Source organism: Nelusetta ayraudi, unplaced genomic scaffold, assembly GCF_046127955.1.
Source record: "Nelusetta ayraudi isolate G7.1 ecotype Tasmania unplaced genomic scaffold, CSIRO-AGI_Nayr_v1 ptg000018l, whole genome shotgun sequence".
Lineage (NCBI taxonomy): Eukaryota > Metazoa > Chordata > Actinopteri > Tetraodontiformes > Monacanthidae > Nelusetta > Nelusetta ayraudi.
Window position 1 is genome coordinate 1,699,511 of NW_027466068.1, and position 18,530 is coordinate 1,718,040.

General features: G+C 47.3%; 3 protein-coding genes and 1 long non-coding RNA gene across 10 annotated transcripts in view; 2 read left to right on the forward strand and 2 right to left on the reverse strand.

Annotated features, from left to right (window-relative positions):
• Positions 1-1,901, reverse strand: part of LOC142887806 (PDZ and LIM domain protein 5-like) — a 39,709-nt gene extending 37,808 nt beyond the window's left edge. For all 6 annotated transcript variants that reach the window (XM_076025671.1, XM_076025670.1, XM_076025672.1 and 3 more), the window contains exon 1: positions 1,700-1,901. In XM_076025671.1, coding sequence (XP_075881786.1) covers positions 1,700-1,798 — 99 coding nt within the window. In that variant the 5' untranslated portion in view covers positions 1,799-1,901. The remainder of the gene's footprint in view (positions 1-1,699) is intronic.
• Positions 1-18,530, forward strand: part of LOC142887826 (uncharacterized) — a 179,986-nt gene that overhangs the window by 148,672 nt on the left and 12,784 nt on the right. The gene's annotated exons all lie outside the window — the stretch shown is intronic.
• sart3 (spliceosome associated factor 3, U4/U6 recycling protein) lies at positions 7,428-15,498 on the reverse strand. Of its 2 annotated transcripts, none has more exons than XM_076025677.1 (19): positions 15,215-15,498; positions 14,469-14,595; positions 13,963-14,067; positions 13,681-13,865; positions 13,369-13,474; positions 13,084-13,208; positions 12,795-12,950; positions 12,523-12,661; positions 12,302-12,409; positions 12,131-12,208; positions 11,983-12,041; positions 11,245-11,354; positions 11,051-11,163; positions 10,688-10,764; positions 10,440-10,599; positions 9,925-10,355; positions 9,403-9,555; positions 9,131-9,321; positions 7,428-8,999 (listed from the first exon to the last, which is right to left on the reverse strand). In XM_076025677.1, the coding sequence occupies exons 1-19, from the start codon at positions 15,413-15,415 to the stop codon at positions 8,813-8,815; spliced, it is 2,811 nt and encodes a 936-aa protein (XP_075881792.1). In that variant the 5' UTR covers positions 15,416-15,498; the 3' UTR covers positions 7,428-8,812. The 2 variants fall into 2 exon arrangements, with proteins under 2 accessions (XP_075881792.1, XP_075881793.1); XM_076025678.1 differs by having other exon boundaries at positions 9,925-10,352; positions 15,215-15,497.
• Positions 16,154-18,166, forward strand: iscua (iron-sulfur cluster assembly enzyme a). Its single transcript, XM_076025697.1, has 5 exons — positions 16,154-16,311; positions 16,475-16,588; positions 16,690-16,800; positions 16,929-17,007; positions 17,579-18,166. Exons 1-5 carry the CDS (start codon positions 16,204-16,206, stop codon positions 17,668-17,670), a joined length of 504 nt encoding a protein of 167 aa, XP_075881812.1. The 5' UTR covers positions 16,154-16,203; the 3' UTR covers positions 17,671-18,166.

Below are 18,530 nucleotides of genomic sequence, written 5' to 3' on the forward strand. Positions count from 1 at the left end.
TTGACTCCACCTGATTTAGTTCAAACTATCTGCGCTGAAAAAGGATCCACAACATCCTGCCAGCGTCTTCTTCCAGTCAGCAGTCACCCACCAACACAAGTCATCCAAAATAATAAAAGCACGTTTCTGGCATTTAAATCAAGAACCAGTCATATTCTCACCACAGCCACCTATCATGCACCAACCATACATACAGTTTTCATAGTTTGTGCATGTAGTTGAGGGTTAAATATAACCATTTATTTAAGCTGCTTAAATACAGCTTCTCTGCTCTTGTTCCATTTCCTGCCTGCTGACTGCACTACAGCCTGAAGGAGGCACTGCTGGGTAGTTTTCCCAGTCCAGCAGCTATCCACGCCACCATCCATCGTCCATCTGCTAGAATTTTGGAAGGGTTTTTTTTCCATTTGCATTTTTCTCACCATCACCATCAATTCCACTGTCAGGCAACACCCGCCTATGCTCCACTGACCCCCCTACACCCTCCTCCCCTGCCCCCCAGTAACTCCCTCCCTCCTTCTCACAGCGCTGTGAGGAATTCATCATCATTTAGTTCGGACTTTACCCGCAGGAAAATGTCACAGAAATAATAATAACAAAAACGCATACAGCATATCGGCAAAAACATTGTCTTCTGTAGCTGGAAATCCATGCGCGCACGCGCACACACACACATACACTGCTGTGAGAACGATTCACATGGCTCCGTTTAGTGGGAAAAGTAGCACAAACATGGCAACCCAACGCAGTTCCACTCCAGCTGGCACTGGAGCTGCAGCTTGAGCAGCAGCTGGAGCAGCAGCTGGAGCTGGAGCTGGTGCTGGAGCTGCAGCTGCAGCTGGAGCTGGAGCTGGAGCTGGAGCTGGAGCTGGAGCTGGAGCTGGAGCTGGTGCTGGAGCTGGAGCTGGAGCTGGTGCTGGAGATGCAGCTGGAGCTGGTGCTGGAGCTGCAGCTGGAGTTGAAGCTGGTGCTGGAGCTGCAACTGGAGCTGGAGCTGGAGCTGGAGCTGCAGCTGGAGCTGGAGCTGCAGCCAGAGTTGGAGCTGGAGCTGCAGCTGCAGCTGGAGTTGGAGCCAGAGCTGCAGCGGGAGCTGAGCTGGAGCTGGCACAGCCATCCATCAACTCATCATCATCTCAAGTCTCCTCTTCCTTCCCGACCAGAACCTCACAACTCAAGATGTGTCTGCACGTGTCTGCATCTAAACTTCATCTCAGTGTCCAAAAAACAGAAATATTTTTTTGGGCGGCAATTAAATAACTGAACGACATTGAGTTTTTTTGCACAAACCGTAAAAGGTGATATTCAACTGGCAGAGCAGAAACATAGAAGAACCAGAACCAAGAGACCATTAAGTTCCTTGTTGGTGCAACAGGACTGAAGCCAAAAAAAAGTTGTGCGTCCCCACACTTTTCACTGCGGCCACTGGGGTGTGTGTGTGTGTGTGTGGGTGAGAGAGAGAGAGGGGGGGGGGGGGGGGTAGCCAGAGAGAGAACAGGTTTCCTCTCTTTTCAACACGACAGATGGCACCTCATGAATGAGCTCAGCAGTGTAGGAGGGCCACAGTAGGAAACAGCAGCAGCTTTGACTGCAGGGGGCACTGTACTGGTGACGTGTGCAGTATATACACATAACATCTAAAGGTGCGCGTTTTGATGGTGGTGGTGAGGTCTTTGTGTTGAGTGGTGTGTTGTGGTCCTACCCTGGAGATGGCCAGCGGCAGGTTGAAGTCCTTGCCGCCCTGCAGCCTGAAGCCCCAGGGGGCAGGGCCATGCAGGGTGACGCTGTAGCTGCTGCTCATGCTGCTGATCACACGGACCAGGAAATGGGGAATCAGCTGCTGATTGGCTGCAGGTCGTCAAACCGCTGGCTGGGTGGAGACAGTGGAGGATGATGAGATGATGATCCAAAGACCTGGAGGGAGGTGGAGAGCAGCAGGATAGTAAACCAATGAAGTCATAATAATAATAATATCCTTCAACCAACGTCCTGTCCTGATTGAGCAGCAGCGCATTCTGGGATTTGTAGTATTAGTGCTACATGTGCTGTATAATAGCAGCGGGCCAGCAGCTCCACTAGTGATTGTGTATTGGCCTCACAGGCCAAATATAATGACGCTGCGGGGCCAAATTTGGCCCGCGGGCCAGAGTTTGACACCCTTGATGTCAAAGGAACAAAAAGAGTTCTGCATAAGATTTGATGGTCAGATTAGACAAAGGAAGGCAAGGAGATGTTAACTTTGAAAGGTTCTCAGTCATCAGGTCGTCTTCTAGTAGAAGCTCCAGTTGAACATATTTCTCCTCTCATCTGAAACCTTCTTCAAATGGAAGAAGTCCGGAGAAGCCTTGCAGATGAGAGGAGAAATATCTTCAAGATGGCAAGAACAAGTCCAGTTACCACCAACTGAACCTTCTACTTGAAGGCAAGGAGGAAACCGAGATGATAGCAATGACTGCAGAAGTAGAAAACCTCAAAATATAACTAACCAGCTACAAACGCGGCAAAATCACATGAAGAATAAAACTGATCCGGCACTTCCACAAACGAACCACGCAAACAACTACACAGCTGATGATCACATTGTTTTGGTGCAGTTATTTCCTCAGATATCACAGTGTAACTAAAAGTGGAAGCGTCTCTACCTCTGTGATGGATCCAGTGAGGTCGGAGGACGGTGTAATCCCTCGTTCCCCTGCCGCGCTGTCCCCTCCCTGTCTGCAACACACACTGTGTGTGAGAGAGCTACACACACACACACCACTCTTATATAGCAGCTGGTGACGGAGGGTAGGAGGAGGTGGAGGAGGGGAGGAGGAGAAGGTGGAGGAGGGGAGGAGGAACGTAGGCTGGGGGAGGAGACAGAGGAGAGAAATGACCTGTGGGAGGAGAGAAGGGAATACAGGGGGAAGGGGAGGGGAAGGAGAAATGGAGACGGGTGAGATTAAGGGGAAAGAAGGAGAGGGATAAGGGGGGAAATGTAAAGAGGAGGGGGAGGTGTGGGTGATTTCAAATTTTAAAAAAAATTATGAAGCAAAGTTGTTTTTTGAAAATGGTTCAAAATATCTGTTAAAGCAGCAAAATGAAAAAGGTGTTAAAGAAAACACCTTGCTGAAAAGAATTGTTGCTGTTCCATTGAGCAAACTGGAACTGAAACGATATTTTTTTACTTTTCACATTGCTTCAATTTTGTTGTGATTTTTCTCTGATATCTCCAGTCTTGTTCTGGTCTGGTCTGGTCTGCTCTCGATGCTCTCTGGTTTTGATAACGTTGATAACTTCTTTCTACTACAATGAAGTTTTTTTTTTTTAACTTAACGCTATGAGGAGAACGTCTCTTGCACCTGCAGGGAAACACACCACTATTTATATACAGTATATTTGTCTCTAGTACTAAGGAAAATGTAGAAGTAAGGGGGAAAAAAGAGCAGCAATGGTGATTCAGAGATGTGGTGATGTGTGTTGCTTTGCTGAATGTTAGAATGAATTAAAGTAGCTGCAATTAGTAATCCAACACTCAAGCCTTCACTTCCTCTGACACTACGTACTCAAGAAATATAAACTTTTACTGAACTGTGAATGGAATCAGACGTGTAAACGAGCTGCAGCTTTGAACACAATGTTACTGCGCAATGTCAGTGTTGACGTGTTTCATCTCAACCAGATCAATCATGCACTGTCAGCAGCCAGTGAGCAAAACACTATTCCTGCAGAAGAGCTGGTTTCTGTCTGGTTAATCATTTCATTTACTTTATTCTTGCCTTGTCTTTCGCCACTGAATTTGACAAAAGAATTGATCGAAAGACAAATAAATCAGTGTCAAGACCACTTGTGTCAGAAGAAGAAGAAGAAGAAGAAGAAGAAGAAGAAGAAGAATGCTCCCATGAAGATACAGTTACTGAAACATAAAGTACAGTGGGTGTGGCTTGAGCCACCTGGTCCAGGTTGCTGGTCTCACCATGTCTGATTAATGAACCGTATTGTCAACAAACGGCCCCAGGCCAAAGATTGTAGCTGGAGAAGAAAGCAGCAGCAGCAGCAGCAGCAGCAGCAGCAGCAGCAGCAGCAGCAGGATGATGATGGTGATGATGATGATGATGATGATGATGTCACAGGGCAACGATGTTGCAGTGTGAAACCTCAGACTCCCCGCAGCTCTTTGTTCTGTCAAATGGTCCATTCCAGGCCCCATATGCTCACCTCTCAGTGATCACAGCTTAACACACACACACACACATACACACCAACCCAAGCCCCGCCCCCTGATGGTATGATAATCTGCCCCTCCCAATGACATTTAATGCAGCACCCACATGAACAAAAGGAGGAGGGGGTTGGGGGGGACACCGATCCTCGTTCAGCCAGCTGCCCCCCGCCGCCCCCCTCCCTCCCCACAGCTCATAGGCCTGTTGTACAGTGGTGAATGTCGTCTGTGAGGTCGAACCCCAGAACAACAGCTGTGACCTCAATCACAGTCATTTTAAATTATTGACAAAAAATAGATGGGATCCATAATGCATAAAGCAAATACCTTCTAAAGTGATTTTAATGAACGTGTTTATTGAAACACATTTGAAAGTTCTACAGTGTATTAAATTCGCATTTGCAGAGGCTGCGAGACAGAAAGCATGCGGCCATTTAAACAGCTGCTTGAATGACACTCTCTCAGCGGAGAGCTGTGATTGGTGGAAAATTAAAAGAGAGCGCACCTGCAGTAAACTGGCAAGATTCCTCAGGACCTACGACACTGTAATAACACTGTGTTTTAAAGCATCTAGAAACACAGTTTCAACACACACTTTCCAAGGTGGGCCGGGGTGGAGGGGGGGTCTAATCAGTCTGACCCCAGCAGACTGAAAATAAGCCAAACTAATCCTCGGCCATCTCAGTCAATACTGCACTGGAGGGGAACATTCAAGCACCAGGCATCTTTGAGATTGTTTTGCATGTACAATTATCACAAGAAAACATCCCTGAACTGAAAATAAACTTGAAGTCACTCAGCAGCTACCAAAGGAGGTGTGAGAGTAAACACACAACCATAATGAGTCATGAAATTTTTCCCTAAAATGAGCAATCAGATTTTTTTCCATTTTCAAGTTTAGGAATGGAGTCCTCCAGCTTTGTGACGTCTGCAAGAAAATGTGGATTCAAAAGGAATCCAGACTTCAATAAAATGGTCATAAATGCAAATGCAGCAAAGCAACGTTGGCAGAAAAGGCTCCAATGTTACTGAGAGAGAATTCCAGGAAGACACAGAGACCAGACTCATACCTGAACCCTGCCAGTCTGAGATCATCCTCCAGTTTTAGCTGCTCTGCCCCCTGGTGGAGAATATCACCCTGGTGACTGCACAACCAGCAGCCAGACAGACAGACAGACAGCTCTGTCCGAACAACCGTTCAGCCTGGGATCAACTCAAGAGGAATCTGGATTCAACTGTACAGACACATGGACGTTCAGGACACACACGCACAGGCACGTGCGCACTCTCACTCTCGCGCAACAGTATTACAGTGTTAGGAAGCAGGGATATCGTCAGACAATTCAAGGGTTGCAGAAATGAAAGAGATTATTTTCTGAAGGAAGCAGACACCCCTCCACAATCCACACACACACACACACACACACACACACACACACTTAGACACACACACACACACTATTCCTGTCCACCATACTCAAAGCCTTGAGGCTAACCCTTAGAGCTTCAGTATCAGTCAGGTCTCTTGAGGGGATCAGAGCTGCTGCTGCTTTTAGCGCACACTAAATGCTTGAGCTAACATCAATACTGCCCCCCTACTCCCTCTCCCTCCATCAACCCCTCCGCCAGTCACAGGCTCCATGTAGACTCACTGCTGTCCCAGCTATTGAACCTCAGTTCTTCCCTCAGCCAAGATATACGGCTGAATAGAACTGTGATCGACAGACACGTAGCTCAGTTTACTGTCAACAGTGATTGATGTGGTGACGAGATGGACTGGCCTGATGCAGCTCATTGTCTGGAACCATACACTAGTGTTTAGTGGTGTGAGCCAAGTGGACTATGGAAACAATATGGAAACAATATGAGTGATGACCATGTCAGCCATAAAAGACTTTTATTGTTCTTTATTTCTGAAATGATTTGTGCCAAATGGAATCAATAGCAGCATGAGCTGCGACGTGTCTGGCGTGTCTGAACTCAGCTGTGTCAGCGTTTGCCTTGTGTGTTTCTATTGGAAACCACTATTGACTTACAGCATCATGACATTTCTTCTGACACGAAATAGAACAGGAAAAAAAGAGTAATAAGAACAAAAATACATGGCATATTTCCAGTGATAAAGTCACCATGTTAGGAAATTACAAGCGGATAAGACGCCAAAGATTAAAGAAAAAGTGTGAATTTATGTAACTACAATCAAACCTAATATATATATATATATATATATATATATATATATATATATATATATATATATACATATATATATATATATATATATATGTATATATATATATATATACACACACACGCACACACATATATATACACATATACATAAACTATTAATTGTGTGTGTGTGTGTGTGTGTGTGTGTGTGTGTGTGTGTGTGTGTGTGTGTGTGAGATCAGATTGTTGTGCGCTAAAAAAAAATCTGTAATGTATGTGTTCATATTTGCAAGTGAAAACAAAAGTGCACGTGTGTGCAGAGATGTATGATGCGCTCAACGAACCATCGCTCATGAACCTGAATCTGATTTGGGGGCGAACTTGAGCGGAACGCGCTGTATTTCTGCTTGATGATCGCTGTTTTAACGCGGTCACTGAACTGTTCCCTCTCAATTTAACACCATCCAAGAGTTGCCAGATCTCCGTAGAAACCCCCGCTAAAACACACCGCAAACGGGCGCTCATGTGTGGCGGAAAAAAACATGGGGGGGGGGGTGGAGGAGGAACCCTCAATCAAAGCAGCCACCACGGTCGCACCACCGCATACGTCATCAACCTGCGACCGAAGCCTGGAGGCAAAATGCAAAGCAAATTAAGTCAGCAGTGCGAGTTCCTACGGTTATATGAAACTCTCACTATTGTATATTGTTTTCCTTGCAAATCTGAATAGACATACAGATTGTTTTTACACACACAGGTCCAATCATGCACACAGAGATTGAGATACACATTTACAAATAATATTTCTACAATAGTTCCCCCCCCCATTCTCAATATCAATCCAAGAAAAGATCGGTACCCAGAAATAGCAGCTTCAGTGTGAATCAGGTGAGTCACTGCCATCAGTCACTGTGATGAGAGCAACACAGCTTCTGCTCCATCACATCTTTCAAATGTAAATCAGATTTATGCTCAGGGAGACTTTTTTTTTTTTACAATATTACAATGAATAACAGGTCAACCAAGAGTTCTATGTGATCAAGACAATCCAATTGACTTTTCTTTCTCATAAAGTATTTTATTTGCTGAGAAATAGTTTGAATCTGCTTCGGCTAAGGTGGTCTTTGATTGGTCCCAACAGTCTGGAACCAAAAGCCGGACTGAATCAGCAGAATGTCAGTGGACTTAAAGACAGTGGTGTAGTCTCTCGACGTGATCCACAGCTGTAGAACGACTAGAAAAGGTCCCGAATGACCACACAACAACAAGAAAACGCAGCAAAGATACCGATCAGTCAGTTCTTTTTTTTTTTTTTTGACACGTTACAGTTTAAAAATGTGATTAAAAAGATGTTTTGTGTTCTGATCTGTTGGAGAGAATCAGCCGCTGCTTTAGTGTCGCTTCAGAGAATTGATTGGCGTGTTTGCACCACTTTCTGAACTTGATTGCTGAAACTATATTCTTTTAATGTGTGTATAAATTATATTATGTATAGCCACTAGAATAAACTAGGCTACACCACTGCTTATAGAGACGCAGACGCACCTGTGTGTGTGTGTGTGTGCGTGCGTGTGTGATGAAGAAGCTAACAGAGTCGTGTGGTTTCACGGTGGGCAGGGGGAGAGGCGTCCACTTCCACAGCTTTTGCTGGACAAGACGAATTAAAAGCAAAAATGTCAAAATGTCCCTGCACCTTCAGACACTGGTGAGTTCACATCCCTCTACTCAGGGACCAGAGCCAATCATGGCCTCTTCTTCCTCACCAGTCCAACCTTCCTCAGTGAGGATGAAGATCAGAAGAACCAGATGGAACTGGTGACAAACTGAGTGTGCGTTGGACACAGGGAGGCGCTGCTGCTGCTGCTGCTGCTGCTGCTGCTGCGTCTTCACACAGTCAAACTGAATGAGAATAAAAACTCAGAGAACACCAGTCAACAATGTGGGGATGTGTACAATACACACACACAAATTTATATTTAAAAAAAAAAAAAAAATGCAGATATTTTTTAAGCAACTCTTAAAAAGAAAATGTGTGATGTGAATATTTCAGAACATGTCCCCACAGAAACTCCCATAATGCCTTGCTCCAGTGACCAGTTCACATCATCCAACAAAAGGAGACACTAAAGCAACACCTGGTGTCAAACTGTTTTGATACAATGTATTTACATACAAATGACAGACACTTCATTTATCAAAAAGGGCAGCTTTTCCAGACAGAAAACAAAAGGGGGAAAATATCACTCATCACACTGATGATGTCATCAGGGGAGAGAGGAGAGGGACTGCAGCTCGGCTGGTGAGGCAGTTTGCAGAACAGCTTCTACCAGGAGGAGGAGATCAGGGAACAAAGGCACACGCACGCACACACAAACACGCATACGCGCACGCACGCACGCACACACACACATGGCTTTCACTGTCTAGGTGCTCCGTCTCTCCTCACTTTTTCAGAAGCATCCTGGAAAAGTCTGAATTGGACAGAGGTCTGGTCTCCGTGGCAGGAGTGGGAGGAGGAGGAGCAGCCGAAGTAGCAGCTGCCGTCCCATTGGCAGCGCCACCTCCAGGCAGAGTGTGTCGGTGCAGGGATCGAGGCAGCAGCGACAGCTGGGTGCGTCCTCGTCCTCTCCTGGATGGACAGAAAGAAAGAAAGAACACACAGGGGACTTTTCCTTCAGTTGCAGTGATTGTGATTGAGCAAGTGTCAATGTAAAAGTTGACTGATTGATCGATCGATCGATCAAAGGTGGTCGAACTCACGCTCCGTAGAGCTGCCGAGACAGCAGGTCAGCAGAGGTCCTGCTGGGAGCTGGTCTGTCGGTAGTGGTGGTCCTGCGAGGTGGGTTGCTGATGGCCACAGAGATCTTGTTGCCCTCCACCTCCGTTCCATCCATCTTCAGGACGGCCTGCGAGGCCTCGGCTTCACTGGAAAACTCCACGTAGGCCAGACCCTGCAGGGCCGCGGGAGAGACAGAGTCAAGCACCGGGTCTCGGGGAGGAACCAGGGGAGGCCAGTGCTCACCGCTGCTCACCTTGGGCTTCCCGGAGCGGTAGGTGACCAGGCGGACGTCGGTGACGGTGCCGTGGCTCCCACACAGCTGCTCCAGCTGCTCCTTGGTGCAGGAGAAGGGCAACCCAGAGATGAAGATCTTCTGCTTCTCCAGAGCCGTGTTGTACTTGAACACCTGCAGGGACATGTGGTGTGGTTACTGTGGTGTCTGTTATCTATCAAGGCTTTCACGTCCGGAATGCTCTGATGATGATTTGTACGTCCACAGCTGATGATAGAATCGTTCAAGAAAAACACTCAAAAACATGTCTCCAATATTCAATGCATTAATAATGTAATAATTAATCATGACATGAATATGTCAATAATAATATTCACTGCTTCAACAACATCCAACCTGGCCTTTTGTCTGCCACCAAATTTGCCACAGGTGTGTTAGAACCTTTTCTGTGTGATACCAAAAACTGCCAGCAGGGGGTCAGTCACGAATGTGATGACTTGATTAAAAGGGACACACACAAAAAATGAAGAATAAAATGTCTACCTTGAAATTTGGGTTCCTGTTCTTGTCCACGCAGGGCGACACAAACATGGGCCGTCCCTCCACCTGCGTCCTGTCCAGCCTCAGGGCTGCAGGGATGGAGGCAGCGGACTCAAACTGGACGTAGCAGTATCCCTTGAAGGAGCCCTTGTTGCTGAAGACGGGCCTGATGTTCTGGAGCGGCCCGCAGGCCTCAAACAGCCGCCTCAGCTGGTCCTCGGGCTCCGGCAGCGTGTACGCCAGGTTGCTGATGAACACGCTGCACTCGTCGTTGCGCTGCTCTGCCTTGTCCTCGCTGCTGCCTCTCTGGCTGGGAGCCGCTGCCCCCTGCTGGCCACTCTTGGCAGGAGCGCTCCTCCCAAACACACCAGTCTCTGTCTCCATGTGCTCCTCCGTCGGCTGATCTCCATCTCCTCGCTGCCTTTTGGAGGCTGCTGACATCACAGGGGGAGAAACCATATAATAGAGCAGTACAATATCCATAGACTCTTTGGTCTGAGGCCTCCACCTCCACCTACCTGAGTTGTGGCTCCACCTGTCCTCCGCCTTCCTCTTCTCTCCAGCTCCAGCTCCCTTCTGAAGGTTCTTCTGAGCCGCTTTCTTGTCCGTCCTGGCCTTCCTGCGCTGCTCGGTTCGATCCTCGTCCTGCTGAGCCAACACCGCTTCCTTCTCAGCAGCCTGACGGTGGTGACAGCGTGGCAGCGTGAGTCAACAGTAGATGGCGTGAGATGAGAACTGTGCGGTGAGTCGTGTTTCCCACACACACCTTCACTCGCTGCTGGTTGACCCTGTTGATGCGGCTCTCCGTCTTCAGCACCGCTGTGTCCCAGTCCTCCAGGGAGCCTGGTGGAGAGCGCGCACACGCACACGTGGAAGTCTCATTAACAATTTCTGGGAAAAACACTGTGCATGCCTGTATTTTATACTGTTGTCTTAGTACCCCTAAAAAGGCCAAAAACGATTTCTCGTGAAATATGTCAACTGATTATAATAGTGGCGCTCCCAGGCTTTACAATGACACCTCACGTGTCCATTTCTACTGTTTTCTGTGTTAACTTTATATTCATTTGAAAATAATTTAACATGCTGCCCATTCAGCTTTCTAATCCATACAAGCGGAGCGGCTCACCTTCCACCCTCTCGAAGGTGAGCAGGACTTCACACACGTGCTCGGGGTAGTCGGCCGTGCACTGGACGGCTCTGTGCAGAGCCTTGCGACAGTGAGCAGCGTCTCCGTAGGACCTGCAGAGCAGCAGCAGCGGAGCGGAGCTGAAGATGAGCTGAGGGACGGAGCGCGTGTGAGGACTTTAGAGCTCCACTCACCTCTCCAGGTTGTAGTACTCCAGCCACATGTTGGCGAACTTGGCATTGCCTTTAGTCATGATGGTGTCCCACAGCTCTCTGGCCTTCTGCATGTTCTTACAGTGAAGAGCCTGATAGGGTCAACACACACAGGACGACATCAGAGACACACTGTGTGCTCCCAACATGAGTAGTCATCTTTGAGAAAATAGCCAAAGCTGACCGGCCACTCTGCTCTTTTCACCCACAACTACAACGCGATTCAACCATTTTGTCATATTTTCTCTCCAAATTGTGTTTGACCCATTTTAATTGGTTGTAATGATCTTATTATCATTCATTCATTCATTCATTCATTCATTCATACATACATCTTCTATACCCGCTTATTCCTATTCAGGGCCTGGGGGTCTGCTGGAGCCTCTCCCAGCTGTCCTAGGGCGAAGGCAGGGTGACACCCTGGACAAGTCGCCAGTTCATCGCAGGGCCACATAGAGACAAACAACCATTCACACTCACATGCACACCTACGGACAATTTAGAGTCTTCAATTGACCTCACATGCATGTTTTTGGAGTGTGGGAGGAAGCCGGAGAACCCGGAGAGAACCCACGCAGACGCAGGGAGAACATGCAAACTCCACACAGAAAGATCTTATTATCACTTAAACTAATTTTCCCATTTGACAGTAGCTGATCCAAAATGTTTGCAATCACGTCCACTGCACTTTGACAGACAGTGTCATGGATGAGGACCTACCTCTATCCGGGCCCAGATCTGCATGATGATGCACGAGGAGTCTCCGCTCTCCCCAAAGCCTGCAGTGCAACAAACCCGTGACAACATGTCAAATCCAAGTCATGAACACCAGAGAGACAAAGTTCAACCAGACTCCAGTCCTACTGACGTTCTTCAACGTCCTGCTTCATGTAGTCCAGAGAGCGAGAGAAAGCTCCTCGTAACTCCTCCAGCTCTTTGCTTGATTCTACAGGAGGAGAGGAGAAACACAGCAGTGGTCAAGGTGAACACTTTGCAGAAGAAAAACTGCTCACGTGTTCCCAAACACAGCTGCTCTCACCTCTGCTGAAATCCACACGCCTCCTCAGGTAGTCCAGGTACGCCTGCCAGATCTCCACGTAGTCTGTCGCCTGAATGAAACCTGCAGTCAGGGCCTTCTCAAAAACATCTGCAGAAAAAAGAAAAGTCAAACCATCTGTGGCCACCATCTTTCCTGAAGGTCCGAGGTTCTAAACAGGCTGAACTCTCTGAAGTGGAGAGGCTGGTTGGAACCAGTCATACCTGACACGGTGTGGTGGTCGGCTCCGTGCCTCTCCAGAGCCACCAGGTAGCTCTTCCACAGACCCATGGTCCACGGACAGTTCCTCACTGCGCGCTCGTGAGACGAGAGAACCAGCTCTTTGATTTTCAGCTGACGATCCTGCAAAGCACAGAAAAGCACAATCACAAGTGACTATGAGGATAAATCACATCCAGCTGCACGGCAGCCTTGGATCCATTCTAGGAACAGGACCGTTTCCAAGCAACACCACCTCACAGCGAGCCACACTCACCAGGTAGGTGGTATATTTGGCCCACATGTCCGGCACCAGGCAGTTCTCCGCCAGGGTGCGCTCAAACGTGATCTGGATTCGTGCCGGGTCGCCCTCCTTCTGTTCAAAGTCGATGTAGGTCTGATACTCTGCCAGCCGCGGAGGTTCTGCTGCCAGCTGCACACAGCAACGCACACACATTTCACACTGCGCACGTCACCTTGGCATCACAGGGCAGGACAGGCGGATCTGCTAGAGCCTGCTGCAGCTACTGTACGTGGACCTTGCGGAATGAGCAGAAGGTGTTTACCAGCGTCTCCTCAAGCGGCTTGTACTTTTCCAGCTGCTGCAAGGCCTTTTTGTACAGGCGTGCGACGGTCTCGGCCACCCCGCTGTCAGACCACTCGTCATATTCTGCGTAGGTGGCTTCCATGTCTGAGACACAACCAACAATAGCTTGATTGAGTTTGCTGCTGTTCTAAACTCGAGACAAATACCTCAGACACGTTGCCGCCTTGCAAAGTGGGAGACTTTTGCAAAGCCAAAACAGGAAGTGCGTCCATCGCGCAGCCTGTTCACACAGAATCCCACTCACCCAGTAAGGGGACGGCCAGCTGGCGGCGGAACAGCGTGTGAATCCGATCAAGCTGAGCGCTGACCAGCTCCTGCTGGTCGTGGGAGGGAATCTTACCGAGGGAAGGCTGTGGAGGACACAGCAGAGCGGAGCAATAAAGTCACTTCTAGTCTGAATCAAATGTTATTAAGCCAGCAAAGTAGCATCCAATTCAATGATGTCGCTCTTTTTAGTGACAAACACACCACTGACACAAGAGCACGTCAGAGCCTGTTGACATTTGATAGAAAATCATCTCAAGCGTTTCCAGAGTGACGAGAGAATCCTTCCAACCTGCAGCGTGGACAGAATGGCGTTTTCAAACTCCCTGAAGGCCTCCCACACAATCTGCCCCTTGGTCATGTGAAGGCCCACCGCCGTCACAGCTCTCTCAAAGATGGACCTCACTCTGTCGATGCCTCCTGGAGAAGCCATTCCACCAATGGAATACTGCGTGTATTCAAGCCAGATATCCGGACCTGGATGCAACGGGGTGGGGGGGAGACATGCAAAACACTTTAGGGTGACTGCAAGACTCCCCAGCACTCCGCAGCAGCGACGGCGCAATGCACTCACAGATGTAGTCCTTCACTGCTCTCTCAAAGAGCTCGTAGACTTTCTCTCGATTGGGCTCCTCCTCAGTCAGTCGGATCTCATCCTTCAGCCAATCCAGCCAGATCTCTGCAGGAGAACCATGCAAACACTTTCATCTCTCCAATGACCCCGATGTTGTCATTCATACGGCTAATGTTATTCAAAGTAGTGAAGCTTTGACAGTTGTTTCTCTCCTCCTCTCTAATGAGACCCTGCTGTTCAAGAGGAAATCCATTCTTTCCTTAAGAAAGCATTGCATGATGAACTCATTGTGACGGATGGATCGAATTTTCCTCATTTTCTGTGTATCTGATGTTGTTGTCTCTATACCTGTTTTGTGTAAAGTCTATCTTCATTTAAAAATAATTAGAATATTAAAACAACGTGAAGCTGTTTTTCATTGTTTTTCCCATCTCTGCAGGAGTCCACCATGACGTGATTGAGCAGCAGAACCATGTTGAGCTGAGTGATGTCTGCTGGTCACCAACCTTCAGTGAGAGGGAACAGCTCACTCATCTTCTGTCGAGCCTTGCGCAGACGAAGGAGCTCTCCCTCCTGCTTGAGCAGTTTGATGAGGTCAACGTGGCAGTTGTAGTCAAATGCATTGATTGACAGCTGGGGGGGAGAACACATACAGGTGTGAGTGTTGGGGGGGGGGGGGGGGCACTGGGTTTATCCACCACCTCATTTCAAAACTCTGCATTAGTTTCACTGGCAAATGATGCAGTGTAAATCAGTCAATATGTGGATTACAATAACAACATCAACACTCAGCAGAAAACACCGATGAACAATTCAGTCATTATTTGAGAGTTGGCAAGTTACTGTTGATTCATTTACATTTGACGGAATCCTTCATCAGCCTTTACAATTATTATTATTATTATAGCACATAACTTCAAAGGTACACAGCAGAGCAAAACTTTCTTTCAACCAGTTAACTTCAGTAGGTGCAATATCACACATTAAAAAGAACTGAAAGGTAAAAGGCGCGTGTGACACCAGCGTCATATCATATTAGCAGCGCGCTAATCACGATGAGTGACGTCACGTCATTGGCGCTTATTTACATTTTACAAAAACAACAACCATGTACAACAACGTGGGCTCCAGGCACAGCACTTCTTTAGTTCTACATCTTAAACCACGCCGACGTAGTTTCGTAGTGACGGTGTTTCCATCCATGCATCCATTCATTGTCGTTAGCTCGGCTGCTAAAGCTAACTGCAGTTACCTGCTCCTCCAGCCGCTGGATCTCTGCTTCGTTCTCCTTCTCGTCCTCCGATGAATCCTCTTCTTCCTCCTCTTCCTCCTCCTCCGCCATGCCGTCCTCCTCCTGCTCTTCGTCCTCTTCCATCTCTCTCTCCTCCATCTCTGCCCCTTCCTCCTCCATGTCTTGCAACTGCGTGTGTTCGGCGTTACTCGCCGCTGCCATGTTGCTTATGCTAATGCTAATACTAGTATCTGCCTGGCAACAGAAGTGGCTGGCAACGCTATTTAAATTCCCCACCACTAGAGGGAGCTCCATATACACGGTCGCGTTTGTTTGTGTTGTTTTTTTTTCATTCGACGTTTCAGTGAGTCGACTTTGAGTGAACGTTTAAATGTGTAGCGGATGTAAACTAGCTTCCAATAGCAAAACATTGAATATCGCATATAGTGATGTATAGACCAACTAAATTGGTGTGAAATAGAAATGGGCTTTTACAATGCAGTTTAAATACAATTAAACAGTAGTACGAATAAACGTCATTGCCCACTGCAGGATGTCGTTTTTGTTCTCGTTAAGTGCTTTTAAGATAACAAACCCCGATTGTGTTTTGATATGACTTTCACACAAATGTATTTTGATACGGTTTTGGGCAATTACAAATAATTTGGCATCCTGTTGTGTTACGTGTTACGGAGGACCAAAAATGACATAACTCCATAACTTGTAACCAGTTGCCACTAAGTCCTTTTAATGACGGAAAGGCTCGTTCTTGATTGGCCATTAGTAGTAACACAAGTAACAATCCTCGGGGGTCAAAAAGAGTCAAAAACACAAAATACACTGAAGGTCAAAATTAACTGAGTAATTTTTCTTTTATCTTCACGCTTGAAAGTCTTGTTACAACAGACAAGACCGCGTCAGTTTGCTCTTACTTCCGGGTCAGCTGACACTCACTCAGCCACTAAGAGCGGCTCCTCCCTTCGACTTCCTGTCACCAGTGCAATCTCAACATGGCTGCGGTCTCTTTCCGAAGCTCGGCGTCCTCGCTGTTGTTGTTGAGCAAGCGGCTGCTGGTTCGGAAGCCGAACCCGAACCCGCTGTGTGGGTACCACAGGAAGGTGAGGATCTCTCTCACGCAGAAGATTTTGTGACGCTCAAGACTCGTGGCGTTTAGCTGACAAGCTGTTTGACATTAGCTGGGAGCTAACTAACTGTGCTAAGCTAGATTGGAGTTTGGTGCTTCAGCTGCACATTGTAGCGGTTTGTTTGTCTTCCATCGAGGTGGTGGACCACTATGAGAACCCCAGGAATGTGGGCTCCCTGGACAAGAACAACAGGAACGTTGGCACTGGACTGGTGGGTGCACCGGCCTGTGGTGACGTCATGAAGCTCCAGGTGAGGAGAGGTCCGGTGCAGGAATGCGACACTCCGCTAAGTTCGCACATCACTTTAGAACCATTGTCTCTGTTCCATTGAAAACACCGGCGCTGTTTTAGATCCAAGTGGACGAGAACGGCAAGATCATCGATGCGCGATTCAAGACCTTCGGCTGTGGATCAGCGATCGCCTCCAGCTCCCTGGCCACCGAGTGGGTGAAGGGCAAGTCGGTGAGTGGACACCGCACTAGCGGTCAGAATTGCATGGATACATAAATAGATCAAAGTGAGAACCTCGGATCCACTCGTCCTATCTATCTACTGGGGAGCTGAGTGTTGTTGTTGTTGTCGTGCTGCAGGTTGACGAAGCTCTGAAGATCAAGAACACAGACATCGCCAAAGAACTCAGCCTTCCTCCAGTCAAGCTCCACTGCTCCAGTAAGTCTTGAGAAAGCAAAACTGTATGTTTCTCTAGAACAGGGTGTGCAAACTGTTTGATTGGTGGGCCACAATGGGTTCCAGCATTTGACAGAGGGGCCTATAAATATGTATGAGGGGCATGTAGAAAACGTATTGCTTCAATTGAAAATGAACCAAAACAAAGATGCAACCAAATCAGTGTCTTTCGTATTTCAGTATTTAGTTACTCAGTGTTTAGCTCTTTATTGAAATTACTCTGGAAACACGGAGAAAATACAGATATTTTATGACTGACTGACTATTAATATCATGTCTTCAAGTTTAGCTGAAGGGCCGGGTTAAAAAGCTGAACGGGCCACATATGGCCCCCGGGCTGTAGTTTGTCCATACCTGGTCTAGTGTCTTATTTAAAAGGATCTATGTGTGGTGTGGTGTCCATTAGTTAGTTTGATGAAGTTCTGAATAAAATAGATGACTTTGATCTTTGAGTGGTTATTGTGTTGGGAGGGTAATTGGGATATCAGGAAAACAAGGACTAAGAGCTCATAAAGAAAAGTGTTTTTAATGACGGCTGATTCTTGTCTTTCAGTGCTGGCAGAAGATGCCATCAAAGCAGCGCTGTCAGATTACAGACTGAAGCAGCAGGACAAGAAGGAGGAACAGTCGCAGGGCACAGGCTAACATGCTAACTGGCCCACATGTTTGTTAGTCACTCTTTGAAGATGAGTTTGCATGCTGAGGGAAGATGGTCACTGCGTGCAACACCAGGTCTTCGCGTCTTTCTGGAATCTCCTCAGAATGTGCAGATGAAGGCTTGGTGAGCTCAGTCAGTTCCTGTCATTTATTAAAGTTTTTTTGTTTTTTTTAACACGCTCTCAAATTGCTTCATATTCAAATTCGGAGTAATAAGCTACTGGTGAAAAGTTTGACACGTCTCTTCCCTCTGTTTGAAAACCAGTGATTGAGAGTGAAGTCGGGAAAGAAAAACTGTGTGTGCTTCTTGTATATTTTAATGGAAAGTTGGTTTTGTTCTCCTGTATATAATCACCTTCTCCACCTCGGAGGATTAAATATAAAACAGGTCATCATCTTAAGTGCAAATGAAATGCAATATATTGTTTGAAATGGCTTATTGTGAATAAAATGTTTAAAATAAATAAAAAATAGAAAAAAAGAAGATGTGTAGCGTCTGTTCTTCAACCACTGGATCCTCCTCCACTGAAGCCACTGTTGGCAGTGGCGGCTGTGTGAGCACCGTCTTCCAAACAGTCACCACTGCCGGTGTCTACTGGAGAGCCAGGAGGGCGAGGAGTGAGACCTCCTCCGCCATCTCCGCCTCTACCATCACAGTGGGGTTTAGATGTAGTTGCAGCACTGGTGGACCCGTTTACATCCCTATGTGTGCTGAGCGAAGGTCTCAACCCCTCAGCGGGAGAAGCTGACCTGTGACCTCTGCATTTCTGCTGCTCACGAGTTGGGGCGGGGGGGGGCACTTTGTTATAAAGTGACTCAGAAACACTGTGGTTACAGCAGCTTCAGGT

What these genes read in the sequence shown, in the direction of transcription:
- sart3 (XM_076025677.1), bottom strand. Translation starts at nt 15,415, where the DNA reads ATGGCAGCGGCGAGTAACGCCGAACACACGCAGTTGCAAGACATGGAG. An exon ending in AGCCGCTTGAGGAGACGCTG is followed by an intron (nt 12,951 to 13,083) that starts GTAAACACCTTC and finishes TGCTGTGTGCAG; the next exon opens with CTGGCAGCAGAACCTCCGCG. An exon ending in GCGTGTGGATTTCAGCAGAG is followed by an intron (nt 12,209 to 12,301) that starts GTGAGAGCAGCT and finishes CTCCTCCTGTAG; the next exon opens with AATCAAGCAAAGAGCTGGAG.
- iscua (XM_076025697.1), top strand. Translation starts at nt 16,204, where the DNA reads ATGGCTGCGGTCTCTTTCCGAAGCTCGGCGTCCTCGCTGTTGTTGTTG. An exon ending in AGTGGGTGAAGGGCAAGTCG is followed by an intron (nt 16,801 to 16,928) that starts GTGAGTGGACAC and finishes GTCGTGCTGCAG; the next exon opens with GTTGACGAAGCTCTGAAGAT. An exon ending in AGTCAAGCTCCACTGCTCCA is followed by an intron (nt 17,008 to 17,578) that starts GTAAGTCTTGAG and finishes CTTGTCTTTCAG; the next exon opens with TGCTGGCAGAAGATGCCATC.